Raw genomic sequence first — 25,820 nt, 5'->3', positions numbered from 1 at the left:
AAGGAGGTAAACATATACTGCGGCGACACCCCCCCGTGATTCGTTATTTTATGCGTATTGCATCTGGAGCTACGCGAAGCAACATTTTATTTTGAAAAAAAAAATCTCTTTGGCGGTTCTCAGTGGATCGCTTGAGTGCGTTAGCAGCCAAACAAGCGTACTTTATATTCGTGGTTGACATACTGCAATTCGTCACATTGCGTTGCGGTTGGTTTTATTGGAGGTCAGCATACTAAGCTCATTACATCCGTTGTTAAGACGCGAATAGGTTCGTTATTTCTGAGGTAACTCACGAAAGTTCGGCATATCCAAAGTTAAGCATTATGAACAGAGCACAAGGACCAGGACGAGGGCAGAAACAGACACTTGTCTTAACCCTTTTGCGTGTGCATTATGCAAAACTGTCATCAACTCGTCCAGTTTTTCGTTCCATCTGAGGTTAACACGATAAAGTTTGTTATATCTATGGTTAATACGCGATAGTTCGTTATATATGTGATGAGGCGTACTTAGGTTCAGCAAATTCGAGGTGGCATACTAAGGTTCGTTATATGCCAAGTTAACACATGAACGGTTGTTATATCCAAGGTGGCTAACTAAGGCTCTTTTATATTCGATGTAGTATGTCAACTTTGCATAGGTAGTATACTAAGGTTATTCGTAGCCCGGTGGGGAGGTTTCCGGCTGCTACTGGATACTGACACACGGCAGCTTGCACTGGCAGTTAAAATGCTAACGCATTAATAGATACCGAAGTCACTGCCACCCAGGACCCGCCACGGATCCAGGAAAAGCTGCGTCGACTACCACCTTGGCGAAGTCGAGGACGCCATCACAACGTAGCTCGTCTTCGCATTCTGCAATGCCTCTGCACTCACCGCGGCATTCGTCCCACCGTTCCGTGAGCTCCGGTGTGTCTTCTAAGGCCCGCATCAGCGGCAGCAAGGAACACAGCGCGAAAGAAGGTATAGCATATGCAGCACTAACCTGCAACTCTCTGCAATACGTATCGAGTCACCGCCTGTTGGCTAATCCCAACAGGCTTGTCGAAAAAAAAAATTAGCCTCGGTTTAACTATTGAACCTCGTTAAACATCGAAAGCTCTGGTTTATCGGGTAACTAGACGCGGCGTGGCGTCGGTAACTATGAGCGCGTTCCGGACAACTATTAGTACTGGAGCTCTTCGTAGCGACCGCTTCTTCATTTCCGTCCTTGTCGCGCCGAAGTCTGTGGCGAAAGCAGCCTCGGTAGGAGACTTTTGAACGCGCCCATTGGTGTCATGCTACGTCACGTGACTTTCACTGTGTTATACCGTGTATGACGTCATCCGTTCAGCCATTGCTACTCTTGCATTTCGCTAAATTCTTTTTCAAGGTCAGGCTGAGGATCACGTCACATATTTAGCATTTTTAGTTATCCGTTGACATAGCAACACACATATCGACTGATTAATGACCGTAATTAATCTGCCTAATAAGTGTCACTTAATTAGGCTAAGCTTCCTCTTTCTCATGACGTATTACATGTGGACGTTCGTATGTTTACTACTAATTATGCTCATTACTGTACTATGACGTCATCATGGTTAACCATATAACTATAGCATGCCTTTTTACTATCTCTGTCTAGCAATCCAGCGGAGCTACGCCGCGGCAACGCGTGGAGCTCGGCAAACCGATCACGTGTTTCTATAGTCGGATACAACCGAAAAAAAGAACAGCAGTTGCGAACACTGACCCACGGTCCGCAGCGTCTTGTATTACTCCGGTAGACAATCAGAACAGTAAACAAAATCAGCTTTCTAATGTTCGGCTTTATTAAACAAATCATTTATCAAAATTCTAGAGCTTATAATTTTTTCTTGTGTTTGGCTTCTTGTTTAGGCAACGAGAGAAGTTATAACAACGACGGACTGCTTTTTTTTTCGTGGAAGAATTCTGTGCGGCGGGCCTGAATGTGGGCGGATCTTCAGTGCAAAGTTGTATCAGACCATACACGCAGATTCGGTTGCTAGGGGCGCTGTTGCTAACCGCCAGCGACACACAGCGAAGCATTGTTTCGGACTAGCCTTGTAGAGTTTTCGCTCTGAAACATTAAAGTCGTTATCATCCAGGTCATGCAACGGAACCCGGAAAAGACACGTCGACTCACATCTTGGCAAAATCGACGACGCCTCCTCACCGCAGCTCCTCCTCGCACTCTGCGCTGCCCGGGCGCTCAAGGCGTCACCCAAGCCGCCGCTCATTGGCCACCGCTGCGTATTCAAGGGCGCACATGCGCAGTAGTGGTGAGCACGCCGCGACAGGTGTTGAGGGGAACAGGCCGGAAGAGAACCACCTGGCTAACTTCGAGAAGGACGGAAAGGACCAGCGGCGCTCCTCTTCTGGTACACCCGCAAAACCATCGGACACGAGTAAGCCAACGGCAACAGCAGCGTCGCCCACTTCGACGGTGTCCGCATCCGTCAATTCTCTGGAGTCCAGGAAGTCTCCCAGCGCCGAAAAGAGGACCACTAGCAACTTGGGGCTCACAGCTCTGGTAAGAAAACCGGTCTCTCTCGGTGCACTACTTCGCCGCGCTTTTCGGAAACACCTGCTAGCAGCCGGAATATCTCGAGTATACTGTGCTGACTTCTTTCAAGTAGGATAGTAGTTCTCGATAAAGAAAGATGGCAAAATGATTAATTAAAAAATTGATAATTACTGCATTAGCATTTAGGCTGTCGTCATGCACTTTCCGGTTCCTCCGTAACAAAATCCTCTGATTGGTCGAGAGAGGTCACATGACTGTGACTTCATCACAACTTGCCCTGATGGGTCGTCCAGATTGGTTGATAGAGGCACGTGGCATTGTGACGTCATCACAACCTGCTGACTGTGGCAGGTGTACCCCTATAATTATTTTATGTTGGACCACCCCCGAAAATTTTAAAGGAGCCCCGAAGTTTTTGAATGTAGGCCAACCCCATTAAAACGGATCAGGGTGGTTTAGTGGGGATTAGTAATTGGGATTAGTGCAATCTCATGTGATAATCGGCTATAAGCTGCTCGAACATTCTAGAAGGCGATGACTCATGCATACCATATAAGGGCAATGGGACCGGTTCCAACAGGAGTTTTGGCGGGAAGACTGCGACAGCATTAGCTCTCATTGTAGACACCATAACAAGGTAAAGGCCTTTGTATTTTCTTTATGAACATGTTTAAATGTTATCCTACTAGTAGTCTTACTTCTGTAACACCTAAGCTGACTTTTCCTGAAGTCTGGATAACCTGAACAAAGGCTATCATGATGTGTATCATTCAGAGACACCAATACAATTTTTGTATATTTTATTTTCCTGATTTCCTAAGGCCATCGGAACTGGTCGGCTTGAGTTAGGCAACCAATCTATAAGCTATTTTACTGCAAGTAGGAAGCGTAGTTCGTTGCTGTCAACATGTTCGCGCAGCATACTGCACTGTGTAGTTTTCTTGCAATTACGGGTAAAAATATTCCCAAGTAACGCCTTATTCCGTACTGGCGGTGAACTGATGACGCTAGGTGATACTGTGTCATCATGCGCTTCAAAGTGGAAGCTCCGTCCATGTATTCGGGCATGCGGTAAACCCCAAGAAAGAAAACATATTTTTTTAATGTAGTACGATACATCTAGGTGTCGAGGCAAGCACAGCCATTGCGCAGTGGCCTTAGTACGTTGGCGTAAGGAGGGTGATGTGACTGCATACGCTCTAGATGTTCGACTAAAACGGATGGGTGATTGGTGGCATAAAAGTAGGGTAGTGATCTAAGAACATAATTTCGGGGTTTAAAGCAGGCACAACGTAATTGGAACAGGAATCTCTAAACAAAAAATATTCTTTTCAAGATTGTAGCTTTTGAAGAGATCGGAACAGATCAGAAGGTTTGAACCGATCGGCAAAAGAATATTTAAAAATATCCTCTGGCCTGGCGGCACCCGCTACCAACCTATCGGAAAAATATATTGAAAATATCCTCTGTCCTGGCGGCACCCGCTACCGGCCTGTTTTAAAGTCTCTTAGCGTTCATTCATCCACATCACCCAATCCGTACCAGTACGCCATAGAGAAAAAAAAAAGACACTCAGGAGTGTGCGTCCGGCGTTAACCTTGAAGCCTAGACAAAAAAAAAGTTAAAGACAAAGAGTAGGTCCCTCATGGGATCACACCATATGACAGTGTGCGGTGACATCTATTACCACTGCGCATTGCGCATCCGTAGACGCCGTCGCCATGAGCCGCGCAGGCGCGCGCACTAACACATACCGAAACCAAAACATTAGGGACTGACGCGGAGGGCGAAAAGCCGGTGGAGGGAACGGCTTTATGAGAATGTGGCTTGCTAAGGCCGTGACGTCATGACATCACGCTCTCTCCTGAGTTTTTTTTTCCTCCATCCACTCCGCCCACCTAACTACTCAAGCCAACCTTTCCAGTCTCGTTGCATCCTACAAGAAAGCTTGGGTCCATTGATCATGACCTCCCTTCTCATGTTTCTCATTTGTAAAACAGACTCAGGGGAGCTGGATCGGCGGGAAGTTGAAGAAAAGAAAACGGAAGAAGTCGCCACCTTCAAAGCAGGCGGCATGCATAGTTCTCCCCACGGTGCTTCTGGTCCTGGCCGTCGCTGTAGCTGTGGTGGTGTACTACCGCTACTCTCCACTGTCGGGTGGCCAGCGCTTCGGAGCCGACGACCACAGGGTCTGCGTCTCGGCCGATTGCAAGCTGCACGCTTTGTTCTTCCGGAGAAGACTCGACACCAGGATCGACCCGTGCGCAGACTTCGACGCGTATGTCTGCTCGCTGTGGTCGCCCGACAGTGGATTGGCTCGGGACCTCGTCGAAGAGATGGCGCTGTCCTGGACGCTGAAGGCAGCGCGGTTCCTGACGAAGGAGACGAGCGGTGGCCGTTATGACGCCAATGGCTCCTTTGCGCATGACCAGGTGAGTCATCCCTTACAGACTTTCTTTAGGCAGTCTGTAGACTGTCGGAAGACTTTTGTCTCTGAAGTCAATAGACTTTCTGCAAACAAGCCCTGTAGACTACCTTACAGTCAATACAAATCATATAGAAAGTCTATAGACTGTACACAGACGCTTGTCTGTAAGTCAATAGACTTTCTATAGACAGACCTTATAGACTACTCTATAGACAATACAAATTCCATAGACAGCCTGTAGACAACCTATATATTTATGGCCTTACGCTTTTAGTAGACTTTTGTCAAAAGGAAGTCTAAAGGCGAAGACAAGACGAAGACAAGTCTCAGACGAAGACCACTCGTCTTGTTGAAATGTTGGCAAGCACCCCGAGGCTTTCCCTTCTTTGTGAACTTTGTGATTAATTATCAACAAAAGCATTTTTAAACGAGAAAGACTTTGTGAGCGCAATTTTTTCCATATATAGTAAGATTTAACTATAAGAATTAACATATCCGCAGATCTGCCGTCGGCAGGCTTGCATTTTTTCGCTGTTAACGTTTTTGCTGTCCCATTGGTTTTCTACGTTCGTCTTAACTACTCGGTGCGAGCGATGGACCCGAAAGACGCTGGTTCAATCCCGGCCGCGGCGGTCGAATTTCGACGCAGGCGAAATTCTACGTGTACAGTGCGATATCGGTGCACGTCAAAAAATCCTAGGTGGCCAAAATTTCTGTAGCCTTTCACTCCGGCATCCCTTAAAGCCTGAGTCGCTTTGGAACGTTAACCCCGCACAAACCATGCCAAACATTACAAGATAAACATTTCGCTGCATATCGAAAGACCGGAGCATTACCTTCAATTTTTCTACACCACTATCGTACATTTTTCCAATTTTCGAAGTTTTTGTCCGAGGATGTTGGACATGGTCAACGTACTGACGTGTTGAGTGAAGCGCGAGTTTGCGTCTTCTTTCTCCTCTTCGTCGCCAGGAGGAGGCTGTGAGCACCGGTCGCAGAGCCGCGGCTGCGTTCGTCCAAAAGTGCATAGCGCAGAAGGACGACGACGCAGAGAGCCTGCGCATGGTGCGCCACTTCGCGGCGTCCATCGGCATCCCGTGGCCTTACGACGAGTCGGCGACGAGGCAGAGCGCGCACCCATTCGCTGTGCTAGGCAAGCTGGACGTGCTTTGGGGACTCGAGCTCTGGTCTCAGGCAAGCGAACTTCCTAAGCGGCTCTGCCAATAGACGCGTTTTCAAGCGAAAAGCTTCATTACGCCAGGTTTGGCAGACTTCGGGTAGGCAGCGCAGCGACTTTGAACGTCCTTCAGCCCAACCAAGAATAGCCGTGAATGACCAATGTGGTGCAGTTATGGTGTCTAACTCCTGACCCTGACCTTGATCCATCATCTTCAGTTGACCCTTGACATTGGGTGCACTTTGGGTTGACCTTTGACATTAAGAACATTCGATGTGGTGATGTGAAGCCACGCGGTGAGTAACCATGTGTGCAGAAGCTTTTCGCTGAATTGCAGGGTTAGCCAAGGCAATCCACTGCGAATTTTTTTGAACACCTTGCAGCCTTTCTGAGGAGCCCAAGAAAATTAGAGTACTACGAGAAAATTTCCTCACAACGAAAGAATTCGAGCGCAAAAAGCTTAGGCAGCAAAAAGAGAAAAAAATGCAGCGCAATTGCTCCCCTGCTGAGTTTTACGCCTAAGAATTAACATGCACTAAACCAATGTAATGGTCCACTGTTTATAGTAAGGAAACCACAGCTCACAATTGGCAGCGAGGCACCGGAAGTAGCAAGGAAATACGTGTACTTAGGGCAGCTAGTGACCGCTGATCCGGATCTCGAGAGGGAAATAACTGCAAGGATAATTACGGGGTGATATGGATCATGAATGGCAGTTTACCCGTATCTTTCAAGAGAAAAGTGTACAACAACTGCATCTTGCCGGTACTCACCTACGGGGCAGAAACGTGGAGGCTAACGAAAAGGGTTCAGGTCTAGATAAGATCAACGCAGCGAGCTATTTAAAGAAAAATGCGAGGTGTGACGTTAAGATACCGGAAGCGTACAGAGCGGGTGAGGGAACAAACGCGGGTCAATGACATCGTAGTCGAAGTAAAGAGGAATAAATGGGCTTGGGCAGGGCACGTAATGCAAAAACAAGATAACCGCTGGTCCTTGAAGGTAACGGAGAGGATACGAAGAGAAGGCAAGCCTAGCAGCGGGCGGCAGAAGGTTAGGTGGACGGATGAGATTTAGAAGTTTGCGGCCATATAGGGTGGGCGCAGCTTGCATAGGACAGGGTTAATTGGAGAGACATGGGAGAGACCTTTGCCCTGCGGTGGGTATAGTTAGGCTTATGATGATGATGATGATGATGATGAGAGTTTGTCTCGGTCTCTATGCTGCAGACGGTCGTGTTGAAGAACAATGGCGGGAAGGCTAACCCGCCGATGCTGGTGATTCGCAAGACAGGAATGGCTGCCGCCTGGCTGGACTTTGTGGACCTCCTCGACAAGAACGGAGGTCGGCGGGCATACTACAAGGAGATTCAAAGGTACGTTGCACCATTGTTGCCTGGGATACCCAACAAATTCTGGACAAAGACGTTTTTGAACGTTGAAGAGTTTTTGAGTGGACTTTTTTCATACATTATGAAATTTCACTTTAACAATCCGTATATCCGCAGATCTCGCTTCGGTAGGCTTGAATGTTTTCGCTATTAACGCTTTTGCTATCGTCAAAAGCGTTCGCCGTTGGTTTTCTATGGCAGACTGGACTGCACGATGCGATCGATGGAAACACTATAAAACAAAGATTTTGCTACACATTAGATGAATGAACCATTATCTTCAATATTTTTATGCCAGTACCTTACAGTTTTCCAATATTCAAAATTTTATTTGAGAATGTTGGACATGAATAAGGCAGTAATCACTCATTGGAACGCATCCCTTGTAGTTAATCTAGTCATCATTGTCATCATCAGCCTGACTACGCCCACTGCAGGGCAAAGGCCTCTACCTCTACCCATGTCTCTCCATTAACCCTGTTCTTTGCCCGCTGCGCCCACCCTATCCCCGAAAACTTTTTAATCTCATCCGCCCACTTAATTGTTTGTCGCCCCCTGCTACCGTTGCCTTCTCTTGGAATCCACTCCGTTACCCTTAAGGACCAGCAGTTATCTTGCCTTCGCATTACATGTCCTGCCCAAGTTCATTTCTTCCTCTTTATTTCGGCTTGAATGTCAGTAATTCGGGTTTGTTCCCTCGCCCTAGTTAATCTAGTATCTCAAATCTACTCCACTTCGTGGGACTCCCTTAAATACACTGGAATAGCCGAAGGCTTCCTGTGAGAAAAGGTACTAATCGCGGAGGTGCTATGAAAAAAATTAGTGTGGTTTTAAGGTAGTTAAAACGAGTAGACGTGCGAAGGCGCCACAGGATTGTAGGGTATGATAAATATACAAATACTGTGCAGGCTCTACGGGTTACCAGTGCCGAGCGAAGCGACCATGACCGCACACCTCGTCCTGGAACGGGCGGTCTTGACCACTCTTGCGGCCAGCGTCAACGAGACCGGCCGCGAAGCCGTCTACACCACGGTCGCTCGTCTCGAGTCCCTCTTCAGCAATCTGAACGGCTACCCGCTTTCCAGAACCATACTGTCCGTCTTCAAATCCTCGGGAATCGTCGCGCAAAGCGGCGTCTACATCACCGACCGCCACTTCCTGGCCGCCACAGACTGGCTGCTGGGCAAGTACAGCAGGCGACAGCTCCTGGAGCACATCGCCTGGTGGTTCGCCCAGATATGCGTGGTGATGGCATCGCGCAAGGCGAGGATGCTGGTCATGAGCAGCGAGGACGGCTCGCGGATGCTGAAGACGTCTCGATGCCTCGAAACGGCCGCAGCCTGGTTCGGCCCGGTGCTGTACTACATGAGCGACGCGGAGGATTTCTCGGCAGAGCGAAGAGAAGGCGTGGACAGGTTCCTCCGAGGTCTGACCGCGCAGACGCAAAGGGCACTGGCGGCGACCACGTGGGTAGACGAGCATACGAGGCGCGTCATGGAGCAAAGGCTTCGCGACCTCAGAGTAGTGGCCTGGATGGAGCAGCTGGAGAGCAGCGGTGGCCCGCCACAAGATCAGAGTTGGGGATCGTTCTCCAACTACTGGTACGATCCCAAAAAGGTATGGCCATATCTGTTGCAAATGCTGAGATTGACCCAACTGATGACAAAGCGGAAGAAAAGGAAAACGATGCTTATTGTTTGGCGTTCTTAAAGAAAAGGGCGCGAAATGTTCACGCTGGCCCACAGATGGAACCGTACCAATGCGTCCAGAAGAATGCCATTTGTGAATAAAGATAACAGACGATCTACGGGGGCGCAGAATCACGAAGGGGGCGGCGTATTTGATTACTTGCGGTCTTCGTTCATATATGTAGCGTCGTTTTCTTTGAAGATTCATTAATAACAAAGACAGCCAGCTGCTGTGTTACTACACTTGGCATTCGTTGTCTGTTCCGTGCTACATATGCTCTACAAAGCCATCATCACCATCATCTGCCTCACTGCAGGGAAAACGCCTTTACCATGCCTTTCCAAATAACCCTGTCTATTGCCGGCGGCGCCCACCCTATCCCCGCAAACTTCTTAATTCATCGGCCCAACTAACTTTCTGCCGCTACCTGCTACGCTTGCCTTCTCTTGGAGTACACTCCGTTCCCCTTAAGGGCCAGCGGTTATGTTGCCTTGGAATTACGTGTCCAGCACAAGCCCATTTCTTCCTCTTGATATCGACTAGGATGTCATTAACCCGCGTTTGTTTCCTCACGCACTCTGCCCGCTTCCGGTCCCTTAACATTACACCTATCCCTTTTCTGTCCATAGCTCTCTGCGTTGTCCTTAACTTGAGCTCAGCCCTTTTCGTTTGCCTCCAAGTTTCTGCCCTTTGGGTATTCAGATTATCAGTAAGGTACAGATGTACTTTACAATCTCTCCACTACTACTAAGCTCGCGTCTACAGAAGAACTTGCATGTTCAACGTTCGCGCAAAAAATCCTGAACTTTGGAATATAGTAAGATACTCTTGTGGAAATACCGAAGGCAATGGTACATTTCTTTTGACGTGTACGAAATCTATCTTTTGATCTGTTTCCATCCATTGCATCGAACAGTTAAGACATCCATAGAAAACAAATGGGGAAAGCTTTTGACGATTGCGAGAACGTTAATAGAAAAAAAAACGCTAGATTGACGTTGGGTGGTCTGCGTACTGTTACCGTGAAATAGTATACACTATATGACAAAAATTGCGTTCGTCAACGGGTTAATAATAATAATAATTGGTTTTTGGTGAAAAGGAATTGGCGCAGTATCTGTCTCATATATCGTTGGACACATGAACCGCGCCGTAAGGGAAGGGATAAAGGAGGGAGTGAAAGAAGAGAGGTACAAACAGGTCCGTAGTGGAGGGCTCCGGAATAATTTCGACCACCCGGGGATCTTTAACGTGCACTGACATCCCACAGCACACGGGCGCCTTAGCGTTTTTCCTCCATAAGAACGCAGCCGCCGCGGTCGGGTTCGAACCCGGGAACTCCGGATCAGTAGTCGAACGCCCTAACCACTGAGCCACCGCGGCGGGCAACGGGTTCCCGCTCAAATTTAGTTTTTCATAGAATTGTTGTGTATGATCATGGACGGCAGCGGCTCAAAGTTAATGAAGATTATCCTGATAATCTCCGATTTCCCCTATAACATGGTCTAATGGCAGTGGCGTGACGAGAACTGGGTATTCCAATGTGCGAGGCATTACACGGCTTGCGCGAGACGAAACTCTGGAGCAGGAATTCCTGGAGAACTGGATCGCGGCAGCCGGGCACCGACTGCGGGAGAAGGGTGCGGCTGGGCTCCTGCGTGAAGAGAAGTACTGGCTTGCCTCGCCGTACCAAGGAGTGCTGTACGCATACCTGACGAACCTGGTGAAGGTCTCCCATGCTGCTCTCTCAGGGCCTCTGTTCTACGCCCAGAAGGAGGCGGGGGTGCTTCGTGCCGCCAGCTTTGGAGGCCTGGCCACAGCCTTCCTCGACGCAGCGCTCAGGATGTTCGACCTTCGCGTGAGTAAGCGCGCGTTTAGCGATGAGGTTCTACAAGTTAAATCGGCTCTGAAAGGGGCTCTAATAAATTTATGGTATGCCTGGGATATTAAAGCACGCCTATTCTCGAGTATTGTCTAGGAAGGATTTTTTAATGCGCTTTGTAAACACTGTTATCTGTGGTCATAATAATAATAATAATTGGTTTTTGGGGAAAGTTAATGACACAGTATCTGTCACACATATCGACGGACACCTGAACCGTGCCGTAAGGGAAGAGGTATATGAGAGAGTGAATAATATAATTGGTTTTTAGGGAAAGGAAATGGCGCAGTATCTGTCTCATATATTGTTGGACACCTGAACCGCGCCCTAAGGGAAGGGATAAAGGAGGGAGTGAAAGAAGAAAGGAAGAAAGAGGTGCCATAGTGGAGGGCTCCGGAATAATTTCGACTACCTGGGGAATTTTAACGTGCAAATACATCGCACAGAGCAAGGGCGCCTTAGCGTGTTGCCTCGATAAAAACGCAGCCGCCGCGGTCGGGTTATAGCCTGGGAACTCCGGATCAGTAGCCGAGCGCCTAACCACTGAGCCACCGCGGCGGCTGTGAAAGAGGAAAGGAAGAAAGAGGTGCCGCAGTGGAGGGCTCCGGAATAATTTCGACCACCTGGGGATTTTTAGTCGTTTTTATTTAATTGGTTTTTGGGGAAAGGAAATGGCGCAGTATCTGTCTCATATATCATTGGACACCTGAACCGCGCCGTAAGGGAAGGGACAAGGGAGGGAGTGAAAGAAGAAAGGAAGAAGGAGGTGCCGTAGTGGAGGGCTCCGGAATAATTTCGACCACCTATGGATCTTTAACGTGCACTGACATCGCACAGCACACGGGCGCTTTAGCGTTTTTCCTCCCTAAAAACGGAGCCGCCGCGGTCGGGTTCGAACCCGGGAACTCCGGATCAGTAGTCGAGCGCCCTAACCACTGAGCCACCGCGGCGGTCAAAATTTGAATTTCAGCTTCTTCGTGCCTTTCCTTTTCCTCTGGTCTTATTTTCCACGCTGGAAGGTCGGCGCTCCTCCGCCGGCGCGACCTCCGAAGGAAAGCTTCCTGACCCGCCGGAGCTACGCGGCTTATTGGCCGCGGCCATGGTGGCTGCCTGACGCTTGACAGAATCTAACGAATAGCCAGTTCTCTACATGTATGCGTAGATGCGAGCGACGGAGGAGGGTGCCAGCATGAAAAAGTCGCCGGGAAAGGCTCGCCAACTTTCGCTCGTGATTGTGGGTCCTCTGCTTCGTGTAGAAGTGTATTATGTGGCTCAGGTGTTCATGACAGCACATTGTAGTGATTGAGCGAGTTGATGCCCTCTCCTCGGAAAGTGTTTCCGAGCCCCTTTAAGCCGCGAGGCAATGGCCATAACTGTTGGAACGGGCATTCACATATACCGGGAACCCCTGCTGAATTTAACCAAGCTGTTGAAGAACACTGAGTAACATAGACGGGCGCAACCACTTGAGTACTGTAAGTATTTCCTGTACTTAATGCACTGAAAGTCCTGAATGTATTTCTAAAGCCAGCCGATACTTCATACAGTGTTTTGCTATAAGGTGTTTTGCATATGTGGCCATAAAGCCTGCTGGCAGTTTTTCAACATCTTGGTGGAGCACAACATGGTTGCCATCCGCTGTAGGCTTCGGACAAGAAACATAAGCGAAATTAGGGATGGGGGTTTTAGTTCCGACGCACAAAATAATCTAAAAATAACGGGCACTCCATATAAATATAAGCAAGATTTAAAACAGACTGAGTAATGTTCAAAGTCGCACGGCCTAGTCAACAGGATATTATCGTTTTAAAAGTTAATGATTACTAAATTATAATTGCGCACCTTTCAGAACTCTAGTTTAGGCCGCCGCAATGGCTCAGTGGTTATGCTCCTCGGCTGCTGACCCGAAAGACACGGGTTAGATTGTGGCGGTCGAACTTCGATGGAGGCGAAATTATAGAGGTCCATGTACTGTGCGATGTCAGTGCACGTTAAAGAACCCCAGGTGGTCGAAATTTCCGGAGACCTTCACTACGGCGTCCCTCATAGCCCGAGTCGCTTTGGGACGCTAAAGCCCCCATAAACCATGAACCATGAAACACTGGTCTAAGTTTTAAAGTGTGAATTAGGAAGTCGTAGATTGCCTTCAAGAACAGCCAGCTGGAATGTTAGCGCCAGGGTACCATTTATGTAGATTTATTTAACCAGTTTGAAATAAAGCCTGCAAAAAAATAACTACCGCGTAACAGTGGTGCTATTTCACCTTCACAAGCCGCATCTCCAAGAACAAGATTAGATTTTCATTGGCACGCTGTTCTGGGTGGGGCTACGCCTGTGATTTGTACTTGCTATTGAGATATGCACCAGCAGCTGTCAGTGAATGGTAGGTTTTGCATTTCGCGGGCTTATCTAAAGGCCGATAAATAAAACTGTAGGAATGGTACTCTGGGCAAAACATTCCATCAAGTTGTTTCGCAGGACAATCTTCAAATCCTTGACTGACACTTTGTGCAGGTAGTATGTTCAAGGCTAGATATTTATTCTTTGATAATTAATTAAAGAATAAAAATATCTGCTGTAAATGAGATCAAGCGGCTGTTGACCAAGCGACCAGGCGAAGCTGATCTGTTCGCTCCTCCGCGGGCTCACAACCAAGGCGCGCCTTACGTGGCAGTATTTATTTTATTTTTTCACCCTCAAGGTCAGGGACGACGCAGGATTCTTGGATGGCTATGACCCCGTGAAGTAGCGCTTTCACACCAAAATCATGTTTTCCGAACTAAATTTTGAATTCCTTCATGAATTTAATTTTGGGTAAACGAATTTTCCAGACTTCTCATTAAGTCTAAAGGAAGCTGCCCTGAACTTATAGATAATCATAACTGGTTTTTGGTGAAAGGAAATGGCGCAGTATCTGTCTCACATCTTGGCGGACACCTGAACCACGCCGTAAGAGATGGGAAGTATCTGTCTCACATGTCGGCGGACACCTGAACCGCGCCGTAAGGGAAGTGATAATGGAGGGAGTGAAAGAAGAAAGGAAAAAGGAGGTGCCGTGAATTTATAGATAAAGTTCGATTCTCGGATGGTTACTTCAAGGTTACAGAATTCGCGGCCAGGAAATTGTGGTCCCGAATTCAGCAACCTCAACTTACCCTTCCAAACTTTCATGTCCCTGCGGCATTAAAATACGGTGCGTTTCCCGCAATAACTATAGCGCACCTGGTACACGCAGGGAATCCGAATAGAAGGAGGCCAGCCCAGGTCTTGGATGAGTTCATTCGCCGAGCAGCAGCTTTACAAGAGGCTCAGGTGCAGCAGTGTCAACGGCGAAAACCTGCTCCAGGTGGCGAGCCTGCGCGTCGCCTGGGACGCCTATAAGAACGACTCAGGGTAGTGCGCCGTAGACTTGGCTGAGGCGTTCATAACCTAATACGCATAGTCTGTAAGGCCTTGCCTAGGCAGAGCCTTCACGTGTCGGGCTAGCCTGTTAGACATATTTCATGAATAGTCTTCACATGTTAGGCATCTGTTAGTAATCGCAAAGGCCTACTTTTCACCTGTTAGGCATCTGTTAGGCATCGTTAAGGCCTTGTCTTTACCTGTTGGACATCGTTAAAGGGGTCATGACATGGTCGTTCTTCATATTGCATTTTTGTGCTTCAGTAACTAATACAAGAGCTTATGATTCAGTTTCAGAAATTTGGCTGCCCTGGACGGGCTCTATATTCCAAAAAATGCGATCGAAATTGAGAACGGGGAACTCCGTCAGGTAGTTAAACGCAGTGACCGAACGCTCCGCGAGTTCTACCTTGAACAATTAATAACTGGACGTCCCACTCCAGTTGTAACCAACACAGTGCTGTGCGGGTGTGTGATTTAATTCCTCTAAAATGAACTATTCACGCACACAACCTGGACACATTTCTTATTGTGTAAATAGTTTGTACATATTACTTCTCCCCCTATCCTCTCTTCCTGTCCTCTCACCTCTTTCATTTCATTTATCCATTCTGCCTGCTATCCTTTATTTCCCCTGCCCCAGCTCAGGTTCTTCAGTATCGATGGCAGATGCCGGCGCTAGCAAAAATCTTTTCCTTCCTTTTTACTATTATTTTTAATAAAACCAATACCACCACCACCACCTCCCACCGGCAGTGACCGCCATATTCAATGCTGTCGTGACGTCACCAGGGTATACACGGAGCAACGTCGTCTGCTTGCTCTCGTTGCTGCAATGTGCGCAGCGAGGTCTCTTGTTCCCTGCACTTCCGCGGGCGATCGAAGTAGCAGTCTTCTCCCATATATGAGTGACTGGTGCCGCTAAAGCGTTAATAATAGTAACGCAGTTATTATTCTGTATAGGTATAGGGTTCGGTTACACTAGGCCGATAGGACGGCGATCGGTTGGCTGGTCGGTGTGCAAATGCCATCGCAGACGCACTGGCCTGTCAAGCTAGACCGACGACGACGCCAGCACGACCAACGACCCAGTATCGCAGTAGTGTGAAGAGTGAACTTAGTGGGTACTGGCAGAGTGTGGTGGGGGACTAGTTGGTATGACATTCTATAAACTTCACTTCACTTCACTTCACTTCACTTTATTACCTTAAAGACCCCACTTTGGGGGTGTTACATAAGGGGTGGGAGTACAAATATGGGTTGAATATGGTTGCTTACATGATATTTATGAAATGCATATTTAAATTGTTCACAAAACTTGATTGGCAGGTGATGGCATCAACGTCGAGGGGAAGGCCATTCCAGTCTTTAGCAGTGCGAAGAAAAAAGGATGCGGAAAAAGTGGCGGTGCGGGAGCGTTGGCATGACACTTGCAGTGGATGGCCGGTGCGATGAGATATGCGAGCGGGCGGTGTGATGTAGGGTGGTTGTCCGAGGGAACTGTAAAAAAACTTATGAAACAGACTAAGAGAAGCAATGCGACGACGATGGGCAAGAGTTGATAAACCTGATTGTCGTTTAAGTGACGATACACTGATGTCGTATGAATAGGCAGAATGAATGAACCTCGTGGCGCGATTTTGGGCAGATTCTAGTGAACTGATGAGATATAACTTATTGGTCCTGATCATGCTAGCCACGGCGACATACGCGATGTGCGTGCACCAGCGAAGATGTGCTTTCATTCGGTGCCTGCGCATGGAACCTATCACCGAGGCAATTGAGCGACACGGGCAGAAAACGCCGCACTACGGTGCCGCTCGTCCCTCGTCGCCTGGGCTTGTGCGGCCGAGCGAAAGCTTCACGCCGGGTGAATAGACGGCCCCGAAAAACTGCGCTTGTGTACCTTATCCGTATCGAAAAAAGCGAAACGAGCGGCTGCATTTCATATCTTCACACTGTCTTACTAATCAGCGGGGAACTCCTGCCAGATGCTTGAATTTGGGCCGACGGGGGACAGCCGGCCCCTTTCGTGACTAGGCCTAGCGAGTACGCAGGATTCGTGTGTGCGAATTCGGCCATTGCGGAGAGCGAATTCGCTAGTTTTAGCGCCTTAAAATAGCTGTAGAGCGTAATTTTTGCCACAGTGCCCTCAAAGCGAAGACTGCCTACATCGCAGGGCGCGAATACAATAAGGGGGAAGTGCCGATATGTGACCCGGTCTGCACAGCATGTGCTGAAGGCAGCCGGCAGCAGCCATCGGCGTCGACTGTGGACAACAAATCTGGTTGTTTTCATTAATTCAAGTAATGTCGGAACGTATTTTTAGCTAGAGATCATTAAAATCACTGATGACATAAGAGAAAGCAGATACAATGAGCGGGAAGCGCCGGTTCTACCCGAAGCGTTTCTCAAGCAGGCGATATAGCCTCAGCGGCGCTTATTGCAGTGTTATCATAGTGTGTAAATGAGTAAAACGGCAATTTGTGAGCAATACTATGTAATATTTAAGATAAGGAGAGCCCGCCTTACGTTTTATGCCAAGCAAACGAGCAGTACTCTTTGCGCACAGCTATGTAAACAACCCCAGCGCGGGGCTGCAGTTGTCGTGATCGTCGCATTCCTAGGCCACAAAGCGCACGCATAGTAAACGCTAAATGGTCTACTATTAATTTCAAGCACTCATTTAGACGGCGGCGACTATTCTTCGGTGCGGGCAGTGAAAGCATTCGAGTCGCGTAGGGTTTTGCAAGCGGCTTGCTTGATTCCTGCAAAAGGGTTCTACGAGCCAAAGGGAATGTATGTTTGACTTACAAATGCACACATGCAGCGGGGAAGTCGTCTCATTCGGCACTTTTCCCTCCTCCTTTCGTGCCTCAAGGTTACTCTAGTGCCACCTTGTGATAATTTAGGTTTTATTATCGAGCCGATGAATAGCGGAGAACAAATTGGTAGCCAGCTATAAAACGCCGCCGCTTTCACGGCGCACATCGGCGAAGGTATGCACGGCACGTGCCGCTTTTCACATACGGGAGCACTTGACTGCTCAAAAGGAACCACACTCATAACATAAAAATAACATGTTTATGAGAGCAAAATTTAAGCAGGGGTCCATCGATTTCTGTTTCCTCAACAATGAGAAAAGGGGTGCCACGAGCAAGTCCGCTTTTTTAAGGATCACTCAGGTCGCGTACTAAGCTGACGACGTGGGGTGGGTATGCCCCTCAGACGTCAGCGATCAGATGTTGCCAGACCAGCAAGCAGTTCGCAGAAGAAACGGAAAAAATTTGTATTAAAAATATTTAACGCACAGAATAAACTGAAACTTAGGGCAATTTTAATTTAACAAGTTGAGAAATAAATGTGATAAGCAGGGTATGCGTGAAAATAGCCTGTCATGGCCCCTTTAAGGACTACTTTTAACCTGTTAGGCATCGTAAAAGCCTATTTTTCACCTGTCCGGCATCGTTGAGGCGTAGTCTTCACCTTTTATGCATTTTTAAGGCGTAGTATTCCCCTGTTAGGCATCGTAAATGTGTAGTCTTCATCTGTTGGGCATCGTTAATGTGTCTTCATCTGTCTGGCATCTGTTTGGCGTCGTTAAGGCGTAGTCTTCACCAGTTAGCCATCGTTAAGGTGTAGCCTTCACCAGTTAGCCATTTGCTACGCACAGTTCAGCCATTTCAGGCGGGGTCATGAGCTTTGCGTCCTTCCCTTGGCACGTGCAGTTTTTGAAGGAACACTGAAAGAAAAAGGAAATATACGTTGGCCTACGTTTAGTTAATACGAACGTCCTATCGCGAACAGGTGGATTTCACTGAAAATAAAAATTTTTGTTAGTTCACAAAGTATGTAATCTATGAAATACAGGTATCACGGCTACCTATAGGTTTTGAAAACTGCATGACATTGACTTTTTGGTGCTGATCTCTGAGGCTAGTCTAGATCGCCATTCACTCAACGAACACAAGATTTTTAGTTATGTACAACCTCCGTCAAAAGTATACAGCCCAAGAGGTTTGCTTCTAAGCTGTTTAGCGGGGTTACCTAGAAAATCTAGCAGTACAAAGCTTGGGAGGATTGAGGACTCGAAGCTATTTATCATTCTAGGGATTACATTTGTTGAGTATGCATAATCATGCACACTGAAGTCCTCGCAACCAAACCCCTTGGGCTGTATACTTGTGACGGGGGCTGTACGTCACGAATTTGTATAGAAATGCAGGACAGAAGCGTTCTAGTTTCAACTCCACCTATAAAAGCATTAAATTCGAATTTTGTTGCCAAAGGAAAGTCAACCGTTCCAAAAAGTTCATAACATTTTTTATAGGAACTGTATTTGTATGCAGTTACCACGTTCCTTTAAAATGACCGGTACCACCAATGTTGGCTTATTTACTTCAACTCACGCGTTCCTGCAGTGGCTTGATGTCGGGCGAACAGCTGGGCATATTGGACTGGTCGGGCAGGCTTCAGCTCTACACGCCTGACCAGATTTTCTTCCTCACCTACTGCCTCCGGTTCTGCAAGACAGGCATCAACTGCGGCGCTGCAGTGCGCAGTCTCCCCTACTTCGGGACGGCCTTCGGCTGCGGCCAGCGCCTCACTGACGAAGACGAGGAGGACGGGTGCCGCTTCTTTCCATAGTTTCGTTTTAGCTGCTCAACTGCTTATGGAGACCAGAGCTAACTCATTATCTGACATAATTTATGCATCAATGAAGTGTGGGCCACGAAGTTACCGACAATGAACTATGCTAACATATAGATTCCTGTAGCGACATGTTTCGTGGGTAATGACCTTAATATTTGTGCTTGGCACATAGTTGTTCTAAGTTGGCGCTGGACGTCGATATGAAGCGGGAACGGCGAGCGCAAAAGCGCGGCGTTCTTCCTCTTTTACTTTTTAGTCACAACCACCACGAATTTCCTGTGCGATTTCTGAACGTTTAACAGTTTTAAGGAAAACTTGTGTCAGGAGAGCGCTATGAAAATAGAAACGCATCAGTTACGAACGATAGCGGCAGCTTGACTGCTTGCAGGAAATTTGCAGCGAAAATTTTTGTTTAGGAAAATTTTAGTTGCCCTCTGTTCTCGAGTTTTGTTCTCTGATTTATTTGCCTGGAATTTCGTACGTGCAAGCAGTAACACGTTCTCGGCAATATATGTTTCGCGGGACTGAAAAGGGGTAATATATAAATTTGGTTTGGGGTAGTGCTCTCACCTTGCCTGCACCGAGTTGCAAAATGAATGGCGTCATATGCTGTGTAAACTTTGCGCCGCCAATAATATATAACAGCTCTAAAGGTGCAACCTGAGAGTTTGTTGCTGGGTCTTGCCTAATTTTCTAAAATGTATAATAAACCACTGTTCAACGGCTATCTTTTTCACAAAACCGGAAAATCCTTTACGATGAACCAAGCTGTTTTCACTTGTCCACAGTGTGTAAATAAAGACGGCAGCGTCGTAAGTACCTAACGTGTTGTCGGTTATCGCGCAGTCCACTAGATACCTCCGCACACTGAAAAATCCGCATCAAATGCCAGGTTAGAGAATTTATTTCCAGCTTGGCCCAAGAGGCACCATACTTGCGTAAATCTGGAGAAAAGTAACAAAAAAGTGACTGTGGCTCAACTTAGCCGAGCCAGGATATACAGAGCGAGAGCTCTGGTAAGCATGGTGAGACACTGTTGAGCTTTGGTTCACGTTTATTATTTGAAGACTTCAGCGAGAGCAAATAACGTAGTGCATGACGTGCCACAAGTGCAAGAGCGAGCGTCCAGAGCGGCGTTCGGCGCAGCGGCGGACGTGACTGCCAAGCGTAAGAGAGAATCACGTGACACATCACGTGCCACAGCTGGCCAGGAGCAGCGGCCGAGCAGCAGCCGGGAAGCTTTGGCAACGAAGGGGAAGGTGAAGATAGAGGCAGCTGCCACGGGCAACCGTGCACATGCGGCCTGCCTTTTGTTAGAGGTCAAATTTAAGAGCCGGATGACCTTCAGACTTGGTATGGGAGGCGTAAAGCTCTTTCATCTAAAAAATAGCAGAGGTTTAGCGCTGGGTAAACACAGCGATATGAGTGAAAGCCATGGTTTGACGCCGGAGTCGGTCCGGCATGCGCCACATCTTTAGAAAGACCGAGCGCCAACGAAGCAGCTGTTGTACCCCCGCTAGTCACCTGGTACAGCAGCGGCGAGGCTCCGAACGAGCGCAGCTGCGTCGCCTCTCAACATAGTCACGTGGTATGAATTTACTTGCCACACCTCCGCTCCGTCGGCTAATAGTCATACGCGTGCCTTTTGGCTTGCAGCCGCGGTAGGGTTCGAGCCCGGGTACTCCGGCTCAGCAGCACCAACAGCGGCTGACTGCGCTTGTTCGGAACTGGATTTCGCTCAGTTGTTCGTGTTCAGGAGTGCTTAGCCGACGTAATTTTTGACCGTCGTAGCATACGCGTATGTGCCTTAAATTACAGCTGCTCCTCATCATAATTTTGCTGCTGTCAGTAATATGCCTAGAACAAGAAAAATCCAAGGCGCGCTTTTGTCAAGAAAAATAAAACGCAATCAGCTTCCCTGGCCCGCTAGGATCGCTGTCGATCGCGGCGCCTCTACAGTGATTGCGGCACGTCTGCACGACGAGCTTGGTCGCGCCTTCTTTTCGTTTCAAGCGACTATCGCTGGTGTTCGCTGCACGTTATTGCGGCAAAACGCACATGACAGCGCTTACCCGACAGCGCAGTTCGGGAATTTCGCTTGCTGGATCACGCTCGCTTCGCAGCTGCTCGTCGTGTGGCAGCACAGTTTCATGCAACGGAAGAGCGCAACACATTACGTTTTCACTCCGTGGGTTACGACTTTGGCGTTCGTCGTCGGACGACAAGGCGAAGTCGGTCAGCTTCGCTTCGCTTCGAGCTCTCGTGCTGCAGTGTGGCTTTCAGGCGTGCTGCCTGCTCCTCCGGATGGCTGGCACGAGCGTGGTTTAGCGTGTGCCTCTGTGCGGGTGTGTGTCCGGGTCAAGCGTGCCCTTGTGTGAAATGCGTGGTGCCGAGAAACGTTTGTATTTAGACGACACACCCTCCCTGAGTGATGTCTGGCAGTTCGCCCAAGATGCCCAGGCCGCAACGCGGACCCAGACCGGTGCCTACGAGGCTTCCGCTCAAGGGACACCGGCACACCCTGGCGATCGTCTTATGGTGAGTAAGCGCAAAGATGCATAAGTAAAAAGAAATATTAAGGTTTATCAGCGGTTAATAGAAGTTGTTGCCTATAGAAATGTAAGCGCACTGTGTATGGCTTTAGAGAAGTATATTGCACATAATTCTGTAAAGCGATAACATTTGTAGGATACTCAGTTTAACAAAATGAAAAAAGAACATAAAATGTCGTTTCCAAAATTGGCCGACCTCTGCGTTATGAGTGATGAGCTTGTGGACATGTATGCAAGGGAGAATTCATAAGAAGCTTTCGTAAAGGGCAGTTAACAGTGAAAGGGTGTTCCTTTGAGCCCCGGTAATGTTTTCAGCCTAATTTTCAGAAAAGAGCGGAATTTTTGTCGCAGTTGAATAGAAAATTACTCGCTGGAGGGGAATCATAATTCAAGGCCTTGCTTTTGGTAACCAAACATGTTGCCACCCCTCGCGGTATCACGCGGAGACCATTTGAGCTCGTCTACACGATTCGCGCGCTTGTTGTGATCGCGCTTATCATTGCCCTCTCAACAGCTAAAGCTCTGAACATGCATGGTTGAAGTGTAGTATGCGCGGGTAACGGATGGTTATATCTCGTCGGACTCGGCGATCGGAAGTTATTCACTCCCATGCCTACTACGGGCGATCCAGACGGTTATCGCAAATTTATGCGATCGCCAAGCTGCACACAAGAAATGAAACGATGACTGTGCTGCGGGGACAACCGTTTTTACTGCTAGCAATTCCGAACGCGGCGTCAGTTCTCGATGCACGACCCTTGCGCTGTGCTCTTGTCTTCGTGGAAGCTGTCCACTCGAGACGTGCGTGTTAGAACTTTTGCTGATGCATCGTCTTATAGTTTATTTTTCATAGCACCGGGGGGTCGCGCTCGGCTCGAACATTTAAGGGGTGAAGCAGCGTTTCAGTCGGGTGTTTTCTCACTGCCTATCTGCCTATTCTCAATTTGTTTTTCTCTGTGCTCGCTCCGTTTCCACTTTGGCTACCAGGAAGAAAGCCGGGCTGCATAGCACTTTAATTAACGAAGACACGGCTGCTACGTAGTGTCAAAGGTCCTCAACAAAGGAGTTAAAAATAACATCCTTCATGGCCTTCCTTCAGAATCCTCTATTTTTGAACTTTTTTTCCCGTGTTTTTGTTAGTCATCCGACACCTCTTTTCAAGCAGTTGCCTTTTATCATTACTGATTAGTAAGGGTGTTTTTGCCTTGGTCGTGCTTGTTCGTTTTTGGAGCGAAAGCTCTATTACTCGTGGTACAACACAGTTTCGCCTGGCTTCGTACGTTCGACCTTTAAGCCTCACCAAGGTCAAACCAAGCACGCACCCCCAAGACTGCTGTGTATGTTTGAGTTTCGCTGCGCATAGCCGTGATATCCTGTATCGTATGGTCACAGCTTTATAATGACCAGCAACCACGTGACCACTGACCAGTAGGCACGTGCCCTTTGACCTTGACCTTTAGAGCTTAGATTCGCGTCGCCTGATGTGACTTCGAGCGACGGCGTAGCAATGACGTCACTCCATTCTTCACTATAAATACCGTCGGCATTTCTTTCGCTCGTATGCTAAGTTCAGCCGTGTTGAACCTCAGCACATTTTTTTTCAGCTGGTGTAGCGTAGTTAGCTCCTTTGTCCCGTTTTGTTTTTGTTCCTCTGTATGGCCAGGTTAAAGAAATTGCTCAATGAATTGCTCCTCATGCTTCGCTTATGGTATTTTGTTTGCTAATCAGATGTACTGCGTCGGTAGTGATTCTAAAATGTATTGATAGGTCGTTGTAGTTTTTGATGGATCTTTGACACGGATTGTCTTTCGCACATAAAGGCAGGCTACGTGTGGTATAAACTCAGTTGCAAGTGAAGTTGATCCTGTCGTTTGTCTGTCTTTTCTGTCCCCGTTGGTTGCACTGTTTTCTTGTTGTCATCATGAACCAGCTAGCCCAAACAATAGTTTTACTTTATCTCACTAATACAGATTTTCTTCTTCTTTATAACATATTTTTGTTGACTTGTTTTACTTGCATTTTCAATTTATACACTCATGAGCACGCCGGTGCACTGATGCAGTGTGCTGAGGGACAAATGAGTTGAAATATTAGCGCTGCTGCTCTCTTAGGTTAACGGGTTGCTCGGACTTTTATCGTTCATAGGTCTGTTCGGCTTTTCTTTATCATGAGGATCGTCTCTGAGGCAGTGCGTGCTGAAATTTTGATTCATTCGCTTTAAAGAGGATCACTCCAATTCGCTAGATAAGCTTGATGGCATCTGTCTTCTTTATTTTTACATTGAACCTGCCACACCTGCTATATCTCCATGCCGCATTATTAAGAAGAGAATAGCAAGTACATACCTTGTCCTAGCTGCTCTAAGAGAAACAAATATGGGCAAGGTATATTGTGACGCATTTGTGCTACTGCTTTTGAGAGCGAAAGCTCTTGTTGTCATTGCGTACAGACCTGTAAGGAACAAAGGAAATAATTATGACTTTCGGTGGAGTTCAGATTATCTTCGCATGGCAATTAATGACTAAATATGTCTTTGTCGTAGCGTAATTAAGCATAACATGTTAACGTCAATTCTTGTGAATATCACTGTTTTACAGTAGTGGGGCAGAGTTGATTTGAACAGCATTTACAGATTTTTCTTGTCCAAGGAAGAGTTTTTATGGTTCCTTGTGGCTCCTTATGCTCTTATTCAGAAACCTTGTCGAAATCACCCGTAGTGGGTCATTTAGTTATTATTTAACTGATTGGTGCCTCTGTAATTGGTTTGTGTTTCTTAGAAGCTTCGTGTCAGAAAAAATAGTTCGGTCATATCTTCTAGAGGAAGGTGAGCTGTACATAGTACTGTTATGTCCGTGACGTCACGACCGAGACGTTCTAGCAGGTCCCACAGGCCGAGGAAACGCGGCCAGCGGGAAGCAACACAGGGGCCTCCAGACAAGGCCAAACGGGCGAACACGCTTCGAGTTCCTTTTCCCTGCTTAATTTTTTTCCCTTTAGGGGAACTTCAGCAAGCCTATAACTCTTTCCCCTTCGCAGGCGAAGCCCCCTGGGCGAGTCAGGCATCGAAGCAAGGGTGACTGAGCTTCAGCCGCAAGACATGAGTCAGTTCAGTGCGGGCTTAACGTCGGCCATGCACTTCTGATGACGCGTGCAATCCAAAAGGTGAGGTCGCTGACTACCTCCAAGATAACATAGGGACGAATATAGTTGACAAGCATTTTATGGCTTCAGCCAAACTTCCTGACTGGACGCCAAAGCCAGACCAGCTCTCCAGGGCGTAGTCCACTTGGCGATAGTGGTCGTCGCAGTGGGCTTTGGGCGCTCTTGGGTGGAGAGATTTCTCGGGTGGGCTATTCAGCGGACTTCTTCGTCTTGACAAACTTTCTCAGCAACCGCAGGTTCTACAACGGGAGGTTGGTATCGGGCGTGCATCGAAAAGAGTAGGAAGAATTGGCTATAGCCTTTTGTTTGGTTTCTAGCGTTGTTGTACACGTATGTGATAAAAGGTAGGACAGAGTCCCAGTCCTTGCCGTCAGAGGCGATGTACATAGAAAGTAGGTCTATCAGTGTCCGGCTGGTTTGCTTTGCTAAACCATTCGTTTGTGGATGATTGGGGGTAGAACGTCTGAATTGCGATGTGCACAAACGAAAGAGTTTTTCGACGATATTGTCGCCGAGAAACGGTTGACGTAAGCACGGCTTGTTTTCTTGCGTTACTTAAACGCGCAAGACGGTGTTGGGACGCGCAAGGCAGCAGGCAGCACGACAAATGAAGATGACAAAGCATCTAGCCCCGAGATGGCTCAAGGCTTGCCAACTGCCAGGAAATGCAGTTTAGCCGCGGTATGGCGCCACTAGAGGAGTTAGTAGTGTGGCAGCATCGATGGCGAAGTGGCGGCCTCGGTCGCTGATCAAAACTCGCGGGGCCCATAACATAGGATAACGGATGACAGCAGAAAGACGGAGACCTGACATGGAGCATCCGAGGGGAGAGCACATGTCTCACAGTAACGAGGGTTCTAATCAGTACAGAAGATGATCCGGAGGTTGCATGTATGATACTGGCAAGAAGGACACAAGACGTCTACCTTCTCAAAACGAGGTGTTGGAAGCGT

The 25,820-nt window shown here is 47.9% G+C and overlaps 1 protein-coding gene across 1 annotated transcript; it reads left to right on the top strand.

The window, feature by feature from the left end:
* The first annotated feature begins 2,782 nt into the window (after positions 1-2,782).
* LOC144098018 (uncharacterized) lies at positions 2,783-24,847 on the top strand. Its single transcript, XM_077630588.1, has 10 exons — positions 2,783-2,788; positions 4,533-4,964; positions 5,933-6,154; positions 7,367-7,512; positions 8,436-9,144; positions 10,805-11,074; positions 14,334-14,491; positions 18,922-19,128; positions 21,596-21,691; positions 24,742-24,847. Exons 1-10 carry the CDS (start codon positions 2,783-2,785, stop codon positions 24,845-24,847), a joined length of 2,352 nt encoding a protein of 783 aa, XP_077486714.1.
* The last annotated feature ends 973 nt before the right edge of the window (positions 24,848-25,820 follow it).

The sequence above is a fragment of the Amblyomma americanum genome, chromosome 7 (genome assembly GCF_052857255.1).
Source record: "Amblyomma americanum isolate KBUSLIRL-KWMA chromosome 7, ASM5285725v1, whole genome shotgun sequence".
NCBI classification, from domain to species: domain Eukaryota; kingdom Metazoa; phylum Arthropoda; class Arachnida; order Ixodida; family Ixodidae; genus Amblyomma; species Amblyomma americanum.
The sequence above is the reverse complement of the archived record's forward strand: the minus strand, read 5'-3'. Positions and strand labels throughout refer to the sequence as shown.